This window comes from Schistocerca gregaria, chromosome 9, assembly GCF_023897955.1.
Source record: "Schistocerca gregaria isolate iqSchGreg1 chromosome 9, iqSchGreg1.2, whole genome shotgun sequence".
Lineage (NCBI taxonomy): Eukaryota > Metazoa > Arthropoda > Insecta > Orthoptera > Acrididae > Schistocerca > Schistocerca gregaria.
This window is the reverse complement of record NC_064928.1, coordinates 178,064,478-178,083,509: the sequence shown is the minus strand read 5'-3', so window position 1 is coordinate 178,083,509 and position 19,032 is coordinate 178,064,478. Positions and strand designations below refer to the sequence as shown.

General features: G+C 38.8%; 1 protein-coding gene across 7 annotated transcripts in view; it reads right to left on the bottom strand.

The window, feature by feature from the left end:
- The window catches only part of LOC126292266 (zinc finger protein 454-like), a 97,461-nt gene that overhangs the window by 65,389 nt on the left and 13,040 nt on the right, over positions 1 to 19,032 (bottom strand). For 2 of the 7 annotated variants that reach the window (XM_049986166.1, XM_049986167.1), the window contains exon 1: positions 18,443 to 18,979. The exons of 2 other annotated variants lie outside the window; for them this stretch is intronic. In XM_049986166.1, coding sequence (XP_049842123.1) covers positions 18,443 to 18,811 — 369 coding nt within the window. In that variant the 5' untranslated portion in view covers positions 18,812 to 18,979. Of the gene's footprint in view, positions 1 to 18,442; positions 18,989 to 19,032 lie in introns of those variants that run through there. 3 more of the 7 variants (XR_007552058.1, XR_007552059.1, XM_049986168.1) reach the window with 3 other exon arrangements.

Sequence of the window (19,032 nt, the reverse complement as noted above, 5' to 3'; positions counted from 1 at the left end):
ATCATGCACATTTAAAAAAAGTGTGTGTTAAGTTCTAGATTCATGTATTGGGGAATTCCAATGTGTATTTGAAGGAGTATTTGTACTTCACTTGTCTGATGTTTCAACCAATTTATTATTGTTGAATGGAATAGGAAATTAAGCCAGTCTTTGGAACTTCAATTTTCCTAAACAGACACACATTCAGTCTGTAGGTGCTAAGCTTGAATTATTATTTTCTGACTGCAACAATCTGGGAGGATTTTTTATAATTTGACCTTAGATGTAGGACTAGAAAATGAAAATCTTTCAGAAATTCAAATCAAAGTGGAAAGGATATCTTACTGGCCATTCAGTATATAAATTATCCATCACTATCAGTACAAACCTGCATAGTTGTGTTAGCATTGTAGCAAACAAAGTTCACTGGATGTAGTCTTTCATGGTACAGCATTAAATACCATCTTTCACTCAACACAAATCGTAATGGATATAGTACATGTAGCGTAGCTACTGAATAAACTAAACAGGAGTCTTCTGTTAATAATGTTAAATGGTAGGCTGCTGCTTCATAAATGTACATAGAGTATACAGCAAATGCTTCTAGATAATAATTAAAGTTGTCCACCTATAGTTGTAGTTATTACCCCAATCAACATAAGCAGTTCTTCATAGCACTGTATTACAGGAAAGTATATGAACGATTTTCTAGCCTTGCTGGTGTCCAATCTCACTGTAATTTTTATAGTTTTCCATGTGAAATATTTCACTCAGTCCCACCACTTCATTGTGGAGTGTGCGTAACTCATGAGTGGTTGTGCTATTTTTTATAACACAAGTGCATGTTTGACATACTTTGCACAGATGTAAAGAATAGTTGTCTTTATGTTATCAAGGTAAACATGTATGATCAATAAAATCAAGTTCAATCTTATTTTAATTAAACAACAATAAAATAATCTAAATTACATAAACTAAATCAATGTTTAATTAAATAATAACAAGAGAAACTTTTGTTCTATATCTCTGTTGCCATGTGCAAGTGTTATGGCACAGTAATGACTGACTCGAAGTATCAAACAGCACAGTTGCATCAGATCCCAGCCAGCCACTTGTTTGATTGCTAATTGTCTAATAGACAATTGCCTCAAACTGGGATTGTGCTGTCGCCTTAGAATATGGATCATCTTCTTGCAAATGATAGTAACATTTTTTTCAACTACCTTGTTGTTTATTTTATATTACTGCTGCTCACTTGGTCGTGTAACAGTACAACTTATCACTGTGTTAGCTGAAGTAATAATTAAGGAATAGGTAGGGGCTCACAGTTACAAAACAACAATGGAATGGCACAAGAGAATGTCTTTTGTGGTTGGCGCACTTTATACATAGGCACGTCCACTCAAGGATTAAGGTCAACAGCCCATCTTTCCTTGTTGGTTTACCAAGAGGAACATTGCTCCCTTTCCTGTGGAACACAGTTGAAAATCGATAACACAAAGAAGTGGCCAGTTCAGTGTCAATAACCAATAGTTACTTTAGAACAAATACTGATTCAATAGCGGAAGAATTGACATAACAGTTCAGCACTAAGAATGGAATGTATTCAAGAGCAGATTCTCCAAATACTGAGAAGTTGCTCTTCTGGCTGTCAGAAGTTTCAGTTGTGAACAGAAATCTTTCCCTCCTAAACACAAACCACATTGCAGCAACAAGGTACACACTATGTGTGTCCACCACTCTGTAGCAAATTTGAAGAACACAAGTACAGAGTAAACATAGAGATAAATTATAGAGTCTAAAAACTGGAAACAAACACACACAGGAACTGAAAGTCAGCTGCAGAATAAACTGGAAATGTGGAGTTTTTTACTTCTTGTAACTAAATCAGCTGAGATCATATAAACATTTCAGACTCTTTCACAACAGTAGTCCACAAATGCATTTTCCATCCAAAATAAACTTCAGCTAGAGAGAATGTGGAAACTTTGTCAAGGGACAGCAAGTATTAAAAGGCTTTCATCATGACCACATAAAACCAACAACCTAACTTAAAATTTAAAGTGTCATGCCGCTTTTCCTGATGCAGATGTAAAAAAAAAAAAAGTATTAACACATTATCTTGTCAACCACAAACAAATAAAACTGCCAAGCTGAGCATACAAGACATATTATTGGCAGTTAGATCGGAGTGGGCCTAATAATGAAGAAGAAAATATGGATATTGGTGAACTACTATAAACAGCCTAGTGAACAAATGATTGAAGGCAGGATAACTACATATCTACAGCTACACTCTGTGAACCACTGTGAAATTCATGGCAGAGGGTATGTCCCATTTTACCAGTTATTGGGATTTCTCTCCATAGCATTCATGTATGAAGCGTGGGAAGAATAACTGTCTGAATGTGTCTGTGTGTGCATCAGTTACTCTAAACTTATCCTCACCATCCCTGTGTGGGCTATATGTTGGGTGTTCTAGTGTATTTCTAGAGTCGTCATTTAAATCTGGTTCCTGAAACTTTGTCTGCAGAATTTCTCGGGATAGTTTACATCTACCTTCAAGAGCTGCCAGTTTTTTCAGAATCTGTATGACACTTTCCATGGATCAAACAAACCTGTGACCATTCGTGCTGCCCTTCTCCATATGTGTTCAATATTTTCTGTTAGATCTATCTGGTACAGGTCCCACACACTTGAACAATATTCTAGAACATGTCAGACAACCGATTTATAAGCAATCTCCTGTGTAAACTGATTGCACTTCTCCAGTGTTCTACCAATAAATCAAAGTCTACCACCTGCTTTACCCACAACTGAGCCTATGTGTGCATTCCACTTCATATTCCTACAAAGTGTTACATCCAGGTATTTGTACAAGTCGGCCAATCCAAACAATGATTCACTGATATTATAGTCATAGGATACTGCATTTTTTTCATATTGTGAAGTACACATTTCTACATTTTTGAATATTTACAGCAAATCACCAATCTTTGCACCACTTTGAAATCTTATCAAGAATTGACTGAATATTTACACAGCTTCTTTCAGACAGTACTTCATTTTAGATAACTACATCTGCAAAATACCCGAGATTACTATCAATATCATCTGCAAGTTCATTAATATACAACACTAACAGTAAGGCCCTCGACATACTTCTCTGGGGAAGTGTACAAATAAAAGTATATAAATCCCTTCTACGTCTGCAAGTTACAAGAACAATGAAAAATAAATACAATGAGATAAAGCCATATTAAGAAAGACAGGAACTGAACATTAAGCACAAATGTAAGATAATTGTGCCAGATGGGAAAATAGCTGGAGAAACTTGATCTAGAAGAAACAAATGAAATAGGGTGCTACTTGCTAGAATTCTGTACTGAGTTCAATTTAAACATTGCAGATAACTGATTTTAGAATAATGAGAGAATGCTGCTCAGATGGAGAAGACATGAGAACATTGGAAAGTTTCAGACTGTCACTCTGTTATGCAATATGAGATTTAAATATCAGGTTTCAACTGCAAAACTTTTACAGGAGCATGTATCAATTATGAAAAACAGACTAAAACTTAGCAAACTGCATCCGGGTACAAAATTAATGAGATGGGATCTGCATAAGTTGGAAAACAGATACTAGAATACATGGCAGAGGTCACGCACAGATTGGCTGTGAGCTGTAATGTCACCCAAAGTCCTCTTGCCATTGTGCACTCCACTGAAGCTTATAGGCGCACACAAGTTTAACTCAAATGCAGATATTAATGTAATTGAGATTTTCCATGTTTTAGTGTATTATTATTATTATTATTATTATTATTATTAAGCTATACATTAGACTGTCTTTTTTCCTATGTTGGGTGAAATGCTACTGTAAATCCTCTGAAGGATGTCAACCTCTTTCACCATCTTATAGGGCACTGGTGTAGAGGCTCCCACAGACTTAGACCACACAGATCTGTAGTATGGAGAAACCCCCTATAATGTCATTTTAAACTCTTTAACTGTATTAACAGATTTTCTTTTTCTATTCTGGAAAGTTATGTTAGTTACAACTTTCTTTCATTTTTTGTCTTTCTTCACACTCAGTTCACTTACTACCTTTGAATCCTGATGAAAGTGTGTTTCCTTACAAAACACATTACAGCAAAGTCCTCCATTCCTGGACACCTCTCAATTATAATGTCTTTTAACCTTACAAAACCTCTTGAATTACAATCAATGAAACTCTCATGGAATTTTTGAATCTCTCTTTCCACTGTCAAAGCGAATTCCATAAAACTTCCAGTTGGCTTATTTACAGATCCTCTTAAACTTGTTTGAAGCCAGTTCTTTCCTTACACGATTATATGAGCAGCTCATTTGCAGGAACTACCTGATAGGATTTTGCTCACATTACACCTCAGAATCGAAGAGTTAATATTTTGGGAGATGGTGGTAGGCAAAGAGTGGTCATAGAATCTTCCTAGTTCTCTTACATTGGAAAAGGAAACAAATTATCAGTAGGTTTCTTCTCCTCCTCCTCCTCCCCCCCCTCTCTCTCTCTTCATTTTTTTTTTTTTTGGGGGGGGGGGGGGAGGTGGGGGATGGGAAGGAGGTGGTTCATTCTTTTCTGTTTTCTCATTTTTTTCTTTTGCTATAATACACTAGTCTACTTTTTTGTTCTTTTTTCCTATCCTCCTCTTATCTGCTTATTACTTTCACTGTGACAGTGACATCATACAGTACTCGTAACCCATTATCTTGTTGTGGTAATTAATTTACACATGCACTGTTTAATCTGAATCCATCAACAAGAGTTCTTGAATTCAGTGCAACAAAGCCATTGCTTATGACTTTTACAGACTCACCAGCATAACTGAACTCAACAAGGTTGTGACAAGGGCTTGCCCTACACTGGCAGAAACCAGCTCAGCTGTTTTCCTTACATTTTTTCTTTCCTTACCAGCAAAAAGCAAATGGTTTATGGCTACTTTATGAGAATATTGTATATCTATACCAGTGTTCTGAAGTTCAATGAATTTATGAACGGTTCTTTTGTGAACAAACTACCAGATTTTAGTCAATAAACAATGTCAAGTGGGTGATTCCACAACATTTTCAAACTGACCACCTCAGATCTCTTTCTAATTTCTTGCATCCAATTAACCAGATATGAGCTGGATAAGTACCAATTTGCAAAAGTATCCAACAATAATGAAGAAAATTACAGGTCTGCAAAGTTTGGAAATTGTGTGAAATTTACATCGTCTGTCTTAACATAAACGACTATAATTTTGATTCTAATCCAGAGACAGCAAGAAAACTTATATCACTGAAAATCTAATGAGTGGAGCTTCACATTGACATGCAAAATGATGGGTTTCTAAGAATTTTCACATTAGAGATCACTAATTGCGCCCTTTGACTTTGAATATCTCATAACACCCTTTTTCTCTCTTTTTTTTCAGAAAAATATTGCTCTATTGCTCCAATATGTTACTATAAACATGGTAAATATCAAGACGGTACACCAAAGGTATCATGCCCCAAAATTTTAGTTCTAAGCATCAGTACATCAGCACATAGCAGGAAGGAGCACATATACAGGGACTGTTCAGAAAGTAAGGTTTTTTCAAATTGCACAAAATTGCTCAGGCAACATACATTTAGCTATTGATTTTTTTTTTGGGTACACATGTCCCGAATATATGTTCACAGTTCAAGTATACAGTGTACTCTCATCAACAACAGATGATAATAACGAAGCTGTGAAGAAAATTGTTTTGGAAAATCATCGAATTACTGTAAGAGAAGTTGCTGAGGATGTTGACATATCGGTCGGCTTATGTCATGCAATTTTTTTTATGTTTTGGGCATGAGAGAGGTATCAGCGAAGCTCATTCCAAAACTTCTCAATTTTGATCAGTAGAACCATTGGATGAGCGTCACTCGAAAGCTCTTGAATGACATCAATGATGATCCTGATTTGCTCAAAACGATCATAACTGGTGACGAAACATGGGTTTATGGTTATGACATCAAAATCGAAATGTAATCATACCAATGGAAGCACCTGGAGAGGCAAGACATAAAACAGAATGCCGAGTTCGATCAAATGTAAAAGTTTTGTTCACTGTGTTTATCAATTACTGTGGCATAGTGCATCACGAATTTTTGCCTCAAGGTTATACAGTCAATAAGGAGTATTACCTTGATGTTATGCACTGTTTGCCAGAAGAAATACGCAAAAAATGTCCAGAATTGTGGAAAAATAGTTCAAGGCTTTTGCATCACAACAATCCACCTCCTCATTCATCATTGCTTGTGAGAGATTTTTTTGGCCAAAAACGATGTGACAATCATGCCTCAGCCACCATACTCATCGGATTTGGCCCCCTGCTTATGAGAAGTGCTTCGAAGAATGGAAGAAGCATTGGCAAAAGTGTATTGTATCTAACGGGGAATACTTTGAGGGGGACAACAAGAATATTAATGAATAAATAAATATTTCTTCATAAAAATATAAAGTCATCTTACTTTTTGAACACACCTCATATATAAAACACAAATTATTAAAAAGTGCAGTTCACAAGAAAAGTTGCACAAAATATGGTTTATCTCACTGTAGTAGTATTATGAACCATTTTCAGTGTACTTCGAATGAAAAGGCAATAAAAAGTTGTTAAATCTCATCTCATTAGATCTGATGCACGAAGAGTTTAAGTCCTTCCACTGGTATCATTGGATACAGTTTTGTGAGAATGTTACATCTCCTGATAACACAAGTGCCCAGTTTGGAAGGGAACACAATAACAGAACTGATCCATGTGGATGCAAGAAGCTGGCCTGCACTTCATAAGTTTGTAAGACCAGTGACTGCCATACATACTGGCAACAAATCCACATATGGATTAACAGTGTTTCATTCACCATAGCAATCACTGTCTCTGTTCACTGCAGAAGGGTTTTTTTTTTTTTTTTTTTTTTTTTTTTTTTTTTTTTTTTTTTTTTTTTTTTTTTGCTGCTATACCTTCGTTAATAGGTATTACAATACAGAGCTTATGGGTACCTGGAATCGGTTCTTGTATTCTTGAAATGTTACCACAGCTTGGCAATGTCTTAATCAGGGTGAGAAGTAAATGTATATTGGAAGAAATATTTTCTTTGTACCACAGAATACTACATGTGCATCCCAGGTAATGCTAAATGAGATAGAACGTATCAGCAGCCAAATCAAATGTTGAATGTCCTGGCTACAAACATGCAGGCAAATCAAAATCGAAAAGCATTAAAAATGCACCTTTTCAGGACAAACCAATTAAAGACTTGGCCCTTCAGGCCGAGTATGCCATTTAAACACGGACGGCTGAAAGCGCGTATATATCCAAACTCCTAATAGATAATGATACTGATGCAGTTTTGATATAGGAAACACATGCTCCAACTATGGAAGACCTGTGTGAAAGGGGTAGGACGCATGGCTACGATCTTCTGCGTGTTCCATATTGCAATGGGTATGGTATTGCCACCTGTGTAAGGATCGATATCGAGTATAAGCGCCTCATTTAAAAATACAGAAAATAAGATCCATTATGTCCTGAACAGCTGAAGGAGACCACTATAAATAATATTTACAAGCCACCAAATGTGCTTGGCCACTGGATATTATGCCAATTAATGCACACTCATTGGTCTACGCTGATGATTTTTATAGTCAACATGGTCACTGGGGCTACCCACATGACAATGAATGTGGTATTGCACTCAACGACTCAGCTGAAAATGAAAATCTATACCTGGTTTATGATGCCAAGTATTTGGGATCTTTCAGATCGGCCGCTTGGCAAAGCCATTAAAATCCCAGATCTCTGCTTTGTGTCCCCGGACTGCAGAGGGCACCCAGTGCCTATACCCAGAGAAGTTACACCTAGCATAGTCCATATCGATTCAGGCAGGCTAGGAAAAAATCTTACCTTCATAGTCTCGGATGTTACTGAATTTAGCATATGTTAAAATGAAAGACTAAGTAAGAAACATGTATTTTTTTGCTTTTCGCAAAAAAATGTCTGCTCTGAGATACAGCCCAACAAACATGACACTGCTCATACCATTTCAAATATGTGAATTTTGGATTTTTTTTTAATGAAAGATAATTGCTTTATAATTACAAAGAAATTCTCCATTTGGACTTACCTGTCAAATTTCTTTTACTATAGTGTTCTGAACTTAAATTATAATAAAAATGCCAATCCATAATTTTTTTTGGTTGATTAGCACCATATAGTTCTACATTCCCTGAAAAGGAGACCTTCCACTTTTAGGTCGAATAGGTTTTATAACAACTGAAATTTTTGCCATACATAAAACCTGTTTTATCATCACATAACAGGCTCATAAAAATCAAACCATAGCCTTATTTAACATAATTTTAGTTTTGAATGATGAGCAAGACACTCATTTTTGAAGCGTTTTAAACGGTTCCAAAATACATGTGAAAGGTCCAAAAACATAAAAGGTTTCAATTTATACAACTTCTGTGCACTCTTTTTTGCTCTGAAATTAGCCAGTCAATGAACTAAAAATATAGTCAACTGCTTCAACATCTTCATTTGATAAAGAGTGATGCCTTCCTGTTGAACCAAGAGGAAATGGAGCACTTACAATCTTCAAAACATTGTGAACAGGAAGTGAGCACTAATGATTGTTGCTGTCCTTCACAGCTGGAAACCTATATCCAGGAGCTGGTCCATGTGGTAGCATTAAGCTCACTACAATGTCCTTTAACACACAACTGGTGTCTGTAATCTCTGCAATCCACCAGTCACACACACACACACACACACACACACACACACACACACACACACACACCTACCTCTCTTCTCAAGTTGTGAATCTGAATATTATCATGCTGTTTCATACTTGTTGGCTGAATGAACGAAATTTATTCTTTCTTGCTCTTTAAAGTGCTTGCAATATGAGTTCACCCAACAATCTGAGTCCAAAAATGTGTCTTCTGAATTGCTTTCACAGTAGTAGTTTATTTGGACAATTATTCTTTCTTCTGCTCACGGAAGTCTTCGATTTCTTCTTTGGACAAAATAACGAGGACTGTGGATATGTAAGATTTCAGGACTCTCATAAAATCTTTAGTATTCTGAATTGAAGCAGTACTTGGTCTGGAAATGTTATGTTTTGTAGCATGCTGCTTCAGCAGGCCTCCTGCACCATTGCAATGCCCCTTCCCATGACCAGTACCACTGTATACCTAGTCGGCTGGCACAAGTGACTTACTCAATTCAGACAGTTGGCAATGATTTTTAAAATGACTAGGAGCACCATCAGAAATAATGATGATATTCATTGCCCCTGTTTGCAGTTGAAGAATATTGCACATTGCTAGCAAAGCATGTGCTGAGTCATGTCTGGGGTCATCACTTATAACTGCAACACTTGTGGTCTTGTTTTGAAAATGTCACTCCTGTAAAAACTGAAACATGGTCATTACTCCAATGATACCCTTGTACTTCTTGTGGGAGAATTACACATCAGTTCTCCGCAAAATCACAGGGAAGTACTAAACATAGTTCTTCAGCCCGTACACACCCTTTCACTTCTGCAGTGTGTTGTTGCAATTTCTTCAGATTCTGGTGTGTTACTGCTTTCACTGATCATTTACCAACTTCATCAATGAAACTGTCAAAGGCAACAGTTTTCTTAATTGGTTTATTTTCCTCCCATGTTGCATATGTCATTTCTGCAGAGTTATCTGTTGCGCCTTCTAGGACCAAGTTTCTGTAAAGACAGTCCTCCCTTCCCAGGGCAGTCTCCACATTCTTGAAACAAACAACTCTCTCGCTTTACGTCACAGACTACTAATTAAATCACATGCCCCACCAAGGTGTCATATCTATATCTACATCCATACTCCGCAAGCCACCTGACGGTGTGTGGCAAAGGGTACCCTGAGTACCTCTATCGGTTCTGCCTTCTATTCCAGTCTCGTATTGTTCATGGAAAGAAGGATTTTTGGTATGCTTCTGTGTGGGCTCTAATCTCTCTGATTTTATCCTTGTGGTCACTTTGTGAGATATGCGTAGGAGGGAGCAATATACTGCTTGACTCTTCGGTGAAGGTATGTTCTCGAAACTTTAACAAAAGCCCGTACCGAGCTACTGAGCGTCTCTCCTGCAGAGTCTTCCACTGGAGTTTATCTATCATCTTCGTAATGCTTTCGTGATTACTAAATGATCCTGTAACGAAGCGCGATGCTCTCCGTTGGATCTTCTCTATCTCTTCCATCAACCCTATCTGGTACGGATCCCACACCAGTGAGCAGTATTCAAGCAGTGGGCGAACAAGCATACTGTAACCTACTTCCTTTGTTTTCAGATTGCATTTCCTTAGGATTCTTCTAATGAATCTCAGTCTGGCATCTGCTTTACCGACGATCAACTTTATATGATCATTCCATTTTAAATCACTCCTAATGCGTACTCCCAGGTAATTTATGGAATTAACTGTTTCCAGTTGCTGACCTGCTATTTTGTAGCTAAATGATAAGGGATCTATCTTTCTATGTATTCGCAGCACATTACACTTGTGTACATTGAGATTCAATTGCCATTCCCTGCACCATGCGTCAATTCGCTGCAGATCCTCCTGCATTTCAGTACAATTATCCATTGTTGCTACCTCTTGATACTCCACAGCATCATCTGCAAAAAGCCTCAGTGAACTTCCGATGTCATCCACCAGGTCATTTATGTATATTGTGAATAGCAGCGGTCCTATGACACTCCCCTGCGACACACCTGAAATCACAATCACACATGTCACATGCTCCAGTAAGTTCTTCAAGTTACCACACAAAGTCCAAAATTCACGCAGTGCGCTCATAGAGACATCTGTAGGTGAGTGTGGAACTACCCAGTTAGGTCGTAGTGCATACAATTTTGATCTTCTAATACGTGAAGTTGTATAGTTGCTCTTATAATTCCAAAAGTTTCTTTAATACTGAAAGTTGTGTACCTCTTTACTTCCACAACTTTTTTACCTTGGAGGTTATAGTGTCTTTTTTGTTGGTACTCTGGCAAGAACAGTCCCACTTATCTTCCATATAAAATGACTGCACTATTTGAACTTGAGCTGCTTCAGCAGGATGACCATAATAGGGATCTGGTCTTCCAAAGACTCCTTTTACAGACCTCTCATTTCTTGATTTATCTACCATGTATTTTGATACTGATGGAATGTGGTTCAAAATTATTTTCTTTGAAAACATATCTGGAATAATAGTTAAAACTTGCACCTTTTCACTGAAGGATGCACAATATTCAACAACTGAATTGATATTTGTGAAAAATTCCTGGCACAAGGTGCAAGAGGGCTTTGGTTAATTTTTTTTCTGAAGATGGAATTTCTACTTTGAAGAGTGTTGTCAATTTTGCTGTAATGTACTCATACATAGCTTTAGTAATTTCTTTGCACTTTCTTGGTGCATAGAGCTTACGACTCTACTTCACTGACCACAGTTTCTTAACAGTACTAACACCTAAATATATAATTACCTGATTCAGGGTATTTAATTCTTCCTCTATTGATGCAAAATCTGCATCATCTGCACCATGGGAGGCTTCACCTTGTTCAGATACTATCACTATTTTATTCTGTCAAAACATTTAGAACACAAAATGTCGTCACTGGAAACATCTTCACTTTCAAACAGAGTCTTCAAAAGAGAACACTTATTCCCAACCTGAACAGAGTCTGTTACAACTCTCTTATGGATATGCAAATAGTCAGCACACTTCACTCTCCTGTGGCTCCAGTCAGAAGACATTTCAAACAGTCCTTTTCACAAAACACACTGCAACTATGTCAACTGGCAAATTCCTCATGAAAACGAAGAACTCACTGGATGGTCTCATATTCCTTAGAACCCTCTTCAGTAAATAAATTTACACTGAACAACTACAATACAGAAACCTACAATGAACAACCACGACAAAGAAACTGACAAGAAACTTCAACAAAGTATAAGAAATATTCTGCAACAATTAAAGTGAAAAGAAATAACTGCAACAAAGACAATAGGAATAAACATTATTACAAAGAAATTAGTAAGAAACAAATTCAGTGAAGACATACATTACCCTTCAAAAAAAGATTTTTTAAAATAAAACCTGTCCAAATTAAAAGTGGAAGCTCTCCTTTACAGAGAATATAGTATTACATGGTACTAGTGAGCAAAAAAACTAAAAATCTAACTTTCCTGGATTGACATTGCCTTAAAAGAAACTTTTCTGTGAATTATAAAAAAAATCCAAAGGCGGCAGTAAAAGACCTTTGACAGATATGTGCAAACAGAGGATACCATTGTAATCATAAAGCAATTATCTTTCAAACAGAAAAAACTCTAACAAAATATCTAGAACTGTTATTGAGATACAGCATTTTAAAATTTTTTCCAGAATTTGCATCTTTAAAATGGTGTTCGCAGTGCCATGTTTGGAGGCCTGTATCTTGGGGGCAGGATTTTTTTTGGATAAAAGAAAAAAATACCTGTTTCCTTCTTACTCCTGAATTTTAACATATCCTAAATTCAATAACATTCGAGACTATGAAGGTAACCCCTCTGCCTGAAGTGATATGGATTATGCCACCTAATTTCCCACACAGTCAACATAGGCCAGTAATCCTCAATATGGGGCACTCTGTCCAAATAGCGAGATCTGTACCACAACCCACATGGAATTTCTACAGTGATGACTGGAGGAGCTTTGCCGACCACATACATAAGAGATAAATATTTCTGTTTTATTCCACCAGAAACTAAAAACTATCCTTCATTTGATGGGACCGTTCTTACTGCTGCTAAGAAGTTCATCCATCGTGGATACAGAAAGGATCATATACCAGGGTAGAACATGTGTGGCGAACCACTTTATGAAGAATATAGAAAAACCGGCAACAGTGATATTGCAGATGACTTACTCCAAAGTCTTGATACAGCTAGAAGAGCATGATGGTGTGAGACAGTAGAAAATTTAAATTTCAAACATTCAAGTAGAAAGGCACACAGACTTCTGTGTAAGGTTGGCAGAGCCTCCAATAAACCTGTCAGAAGCCTGGTAATTCATGCAACCAAACTGCTAACCATTTAGTTGAGACACCTACATCATTCTGCAACAAACAACATACTTTCAAAATAAAATGCAAACTTACCCCTCTTAAAATCTCAGTGACCCAATGACTCCAATTTCTCTTCACCATTTACACTGACTGAATTAGATGAGGGCTTAAAACAAACTAAACCTGGTAAAGCACCTGTTCAGGATGATAAACACCCGGAATTTCTGATAAACACGGATGACACGGATATGTTTGTGTTGGCACACAACAGCAAGGTCATTAGCTCCTGTGCAAAAACGGATTGAGACAAGTGCCAGTAAAATACAAAAAACACGAAGATAAAACAGCACGTAAAACACAGGTAACAATAGTTGGAAAACTATGTGCATACCCAGACAGAGCCATGGAATGAAGTATTGCATCAGTAATAAAACATTAACAACATAGGAAGAAAGTGGTATAAGGAGCTAAAACAATATACCAGATGGATGTGGCTGGCTGATCACAAGAATAAAGAACAGAGAAGCCAACCACTCTGCAACACACTAAAACCTTCAGCCTAAAAGTTTAGGCCAGTGTCCAAGCACACCACAAAACTTTAAAACCTTAGTCACACTCATCTCATCATCAGCTAAAATAGAGAACAGATCCCCACCAATATTTGCTTCTGGCCTCAAATCACGATATAAAATGCATTCCGTTAAAATATGACGGATAGAGATGTGCCTGCCACAAGCATGACAAAATGTGGGATCCTCTCGCCATAGTAAAAAGCTATATGTGAGAGGGCGGTACCCAAATCCAAGACATGTGAAGGTCACTTCATCCCGCCTGAGCAACTGGAGGAGGAATGCCACGGCCGGATTATTGACTTCACCATCCACAGCTTATTGACTGTCACCGCCAGCCATTCCTGACTCCACAACTGTGCATTTCCTGTCTAGTGCAGAAATGACAGCCTGCAAGGGAGCAGGACACAGTGCCACATCCTGTCCTCTGCAGGCCTTCTTGACAGCCCAATCGGCCTGTTCATTTCCCCATATCCCTACATGCCCTGGCACCCAGAAGAATGACACCAGCTTACCCTGCCATTGGAGCAAGTACACTTGGTCACATATCAGCTAGACCAACTCCTCAGTTGGGTACAGGTTCTGTACTGATTGTAAGGTACTAAGGGAATTGGAGCGAATGAGAAACCGTTTGCCCCAAATACGACACATCTGCTCCAGAGCCTTATGAGAAAACAGTATACTTGTTAGGAAGGCGAATCCCCGTGACATGGCTGGGAACACGACAGAGCAGCCAAGGGAATTCCCTTGCTTGGAGCCATCAGTGCACACTATTTTGAAACTGTGATGCATATCTAAAACATTAAAAAACAGATTGAAATGTAAAATATGACGTACAATCTTTTTTTAAATTTGTCAAGTCTAAAATAAGTATGAGCCTCTGGAGAAGCCAAGGTGGAAATCTGCTCCAACCGTGATGTAAAATGCGAAGACCGATCACACCCATCTCTAGAAGGCAATCCTGTGCCTGAATCCCACAGGGCCTCATTGACTGCTGCCAGTTACGAAAAAGCCATTCGAGCGGAGGCTGAGCAACGGTATGGTAGGTGGGTGTGAACAGTGTTTTATATGCCTGGCACACCATAAGTAGCCATTGCCTGACATGAAGTGGAGGTTCACCAGACTCTGCACAGAGGCTTGGTAAGGGGCTTGTTCTGAATGCCCCAGTGGCCAACCAAATACCTTCAAGGTGGACTACGTCCAACATCTTTAAATAAGAGAACCTCGCAGACCCATACATCGTGCACCCATAATCGAGCCAAGATGATATAAATTCTCTGTAAAACTGGAGCAGACAAGTCCTGTCTGCTACCCATATACTATGGCTAAGACATTTTAAAATACTTAAAGTCTTAAGTGGCAATTTTTTTCAAATCCTTAAGATGTAACTATGCAAGCTTAGAGCCAAATATGAGGCCCTACTGTGTCTTTAAAAGTAAAGAGTGTTCCTGACCCTCAACTCAGGGAAGTTTAAAATGGAACGAGAATGGTTAAAAATAACACACACAGACTTCTCGGTGGAGAACTTAAAACCACTCTTCTGAACCCAGTCATCCAAATGTTGAAAAGATAATTGCAACTGACATGTTGTCAATGCCAGGCCTGAAGAAGAGCAAAACACAGTGAAGTTATCCACAAACAAAGAACATTGGACAGGAATTTGCACTATGGACGTAATGCTATTATGCTAGTAATAGCTATGGCAAAGACAGTCACACTTAAAACACTACCTTGAGGGACACTATTCTCCTGCTCAAAGTGATAAGACAGGACGTCACTGACTTGATATCTAAAATATTGTGGTGAGAGGGAGGGCTGAATGAAACTGGGAAGACAACCACAAAAACCCCGTTCTTGAAGCTGCTCAAAAATAATATACCTCCAAGTAGTATCATAGGCCTTCGCGATATCAAAATATATACCTAGAATGTCATGCCAGCATACGAAAGCCTGTTGTATAGCAGCCTCCAGGAGGGCCAGGTTATCAAAGATGAAGCGATACCTCCTGAACTCTCAGTCAAAGTGACTAAGGACTTGCCTGGACGTCAAGATCCACACAAGGCGGCATTTGACCATTCACTCCAAGGTCTCCCCATGCAGCTAGTGAGGGCAATACTATGGTAACTACTTGGGCATTTACAGTATTTTCCAAGTTTTAAAAGAGAAATTAAAATTGCCTCACAACACGAGTCAGGTAAGTGACCTGATGTCCAAATGACATTAAAAAGTGCAAGGAGGGTATCTTTGATTTGCATTGTGAGGTGCTACAGCATATTGTAGTGGATCCTGTCATGAAGAGGGGATGTGTCACAAACTGCTGACAATGCAGAATTCATCTCCCACACGGAAAATGGGCAGTTGTAATTTTCATCAGAGGTGGATCAGAAGTCCAAACTACACCTCTCAGCAACTGCTCTATGGCACTGGAAACCTTGATCCTGACTGGCTGTGATAAAATATGCTGTCATAGTCTGGGCAATATCTCAGTGATTGGTTTGGAAATCCTCCTGATGGTCCCTACACAATGGAACTGTTGGTAGAACAATTAATGGTGTTCAGGAACCGTTGCCACAACCTCTTCTTGCTCTCTTGAATAATTCGGTGACTTTTTGCGCTTGCCACCTTAAAGGCTTCAAGATTCTCTGCAGATGGATGACACTTGAACCTACACAGAGCCACACACCTGGCCCTGATATCAGAGCAGCATTCAAAACTCCACCAAGGGACAGGTTGCCTTTTCTGTTGTCCCATGGACTGTGGTATGGATGCTGCAGTGGCATCGTGGATCAATTTGAAATATGATCCACCCATTTCTCAACATTTGCAGAATGTTCGAACTGGGCCAACTGGCTATAACGTGTCCAGTCAGCTCTACTGAGCACCCATTGTGGAAGTTTGCTTTGCTGGCAGGTGAATCCAGATTGGGAAGTGATCACTTCCAAGCAAGACATCGACCACTTCCTGTTGAGCAGTGTGAGCAAGAGCTGGAGAGCAATGTGAGAGATCAACGGCAGAGAACGATCCAGTTGCTGTGCAAAAGTGAGTGCTCTGCCCCGCATTTATCAAGTATTTGCATGACACTAGAAGCCTCTCAATTGCTCTGCCCCTGGGGCAGGTAGTTGCAGAGCCCCAAAGTATGTTGTATGTATTAAAATCACCACAGAGGATGAAGGGGAAGGGAAGCTGTGTAATAAAGATGGCTAGGGCCTCTTCATAATGTGCATCAAATGGAGCCAAGTAAAGGGAACATATTGTCAACGGATGACGCATGTGCGCTGATAGAACAACTACTTGTAAAGTCATCTCAAATGAGAGAGGCAAGAAGTGGTAGGCGGTACTGACGAAAATACCTACACATCCTTTAGCTCTCTCTCCACTCAGGTCATTCTTTTTGTAGTGTACATAGCTTCGCAGCTCAGAGGTGTACAACTGATGGAAATGAGTCTCCTGGAGACTCAGACACAGTGGTCTACCCTGAGATAAGAGACTGAATACCTCCACACGTGTCCTGAAGAATGATGTCTCACACCACTCGGGATAGATTTTGACTCAAATGTTATGAACCTATCCCTGCACCCCGTCCCTGCAAGGGTGAGGGGGAAAGGGGACATTGAGAAACACTCTGCTTGTTCTGTGCCTTCTTGACACACACTGCGGAACTGTTGCTGGTCTCTTCTGTGGTGGCTGCTTCGATTGCTTTATCCTTGCTCGTTTTGCCTTGGCCTGTACACATGGAAGTACAGATGCTGGTGGTGGATGGTTGTACACTGGACAATGTCTGCGCTGAGGCATCAACCTTAGGAACACGTTTATGCACCGTGGAAGCACAATAAATGGTCGATACGGGAGCTTTCATCGCCTTAGATTCCTTTTTGGCATCAGCATGGGGGATTCAACTGCTGACTTATAGTTCCTGAATTTTTAATTCTTTTGCACAAACAGGGCAGTCTCGGCTCCAGACTGGGTGGCTCCCAGAGCAATCACCACATTCTTGAAACAAACAAGTCTGTCACTTTATGTCACAGACTACTAATAACTTCACATTATGTGCTGTTGCAAAAAAGACCATTCTGCTGAAACATCAAAATCCTCCTGATGATTTTCTAATTCTGAGTTATGCAACCTTTTGGTTCCCTGTAAGTTTCTATTTGATGGTCCCATATCATGCACAAATGATCTCATAATTAATTCAACATTTTCTATTACTTGAACCTTGTGCTTTGTAATGGCTGTGTCGAAGTTATAATAAATGGGCCTACCAAACTTCTGATGACCATAACTTGAACATTTTGCGTGCTCCTCTGATAATCTCTTCTGCCTGGTGAAAACATCAATTACTGTTTAATTTCACTTAAACAAAGGCAAGAGCAACATATTTTTCAATTTCTGCTAATAACTTTGATCAAGGTTTCAAAATACTTACGTGTTTGAACGCTAGATTGCTCCTTGAGTCGTCTTCTAACAGTGATATCACTAGGAAGAGAATATTTCAACACGTCCCTAACAAGTGATAACGCTTTATAAGATAGCCAATATGAAGTCACAGCTTCGTAGTTCCTTCAGATGACCAGTTGGTACTCCTTTCCTAACTATCTGTAGTTGACAATCAGAAAAAGAGCCCTTAACCATTTTTGAACATGTTATAATTCCAGCAACTGCATTTGTCTTATTTATATAATTTCTAATGGTTGACATACGCAAACACTGTCGTATCCATAAGGGTGTTCGTTTTCACAGCTAACATTTTAACCAGTACTAATTAGTTTAATTTACCTGTACAATATCCTCTTGGCGGTAGCTTCGTTTTTGTTCCCGCACATCTCTCTCACCATTACGCTCAATACTAAACCCTATACCGGCACCGGAAGACGGTAGATTTAGTGTTGGAACAGCATCAGTCTTCAATTTGCGTTTCGAAGGAATGTTCAACAGTTCACTTTTCAAATCCCTTTCATAATCCGAATCAGTAAAATGTATTGAGCAGACACGAGCATTTTCAACGGAAAACGAATCTGCACGTTTACATGCATTTATCCATTTTTGTTTCGTCTCACTCTTTTTGGGAAATATATGAAACTTAATCCCCAACTTATTTACTTGTCTGCTATGGTTAGTACAACCGGCAATCGCGCAGCAAACCATTATTTTCCAATTAAAAACTTAATCTAAAAAATCCGTCCATACACTGATAATTAAGGCGTAACTCTGTACTCAATCGCGTCACTAATAAAACTTCACACTGACGTAAACAACATTGTTTTGGCTCATACGCAAGTACCACACAATACGTCATAGCAACTGCTGGCTACTGACAAGTGAGCGCTGGTTGGGTTCACTGTGACGTCAGCAGCGCAGCTTGCTAC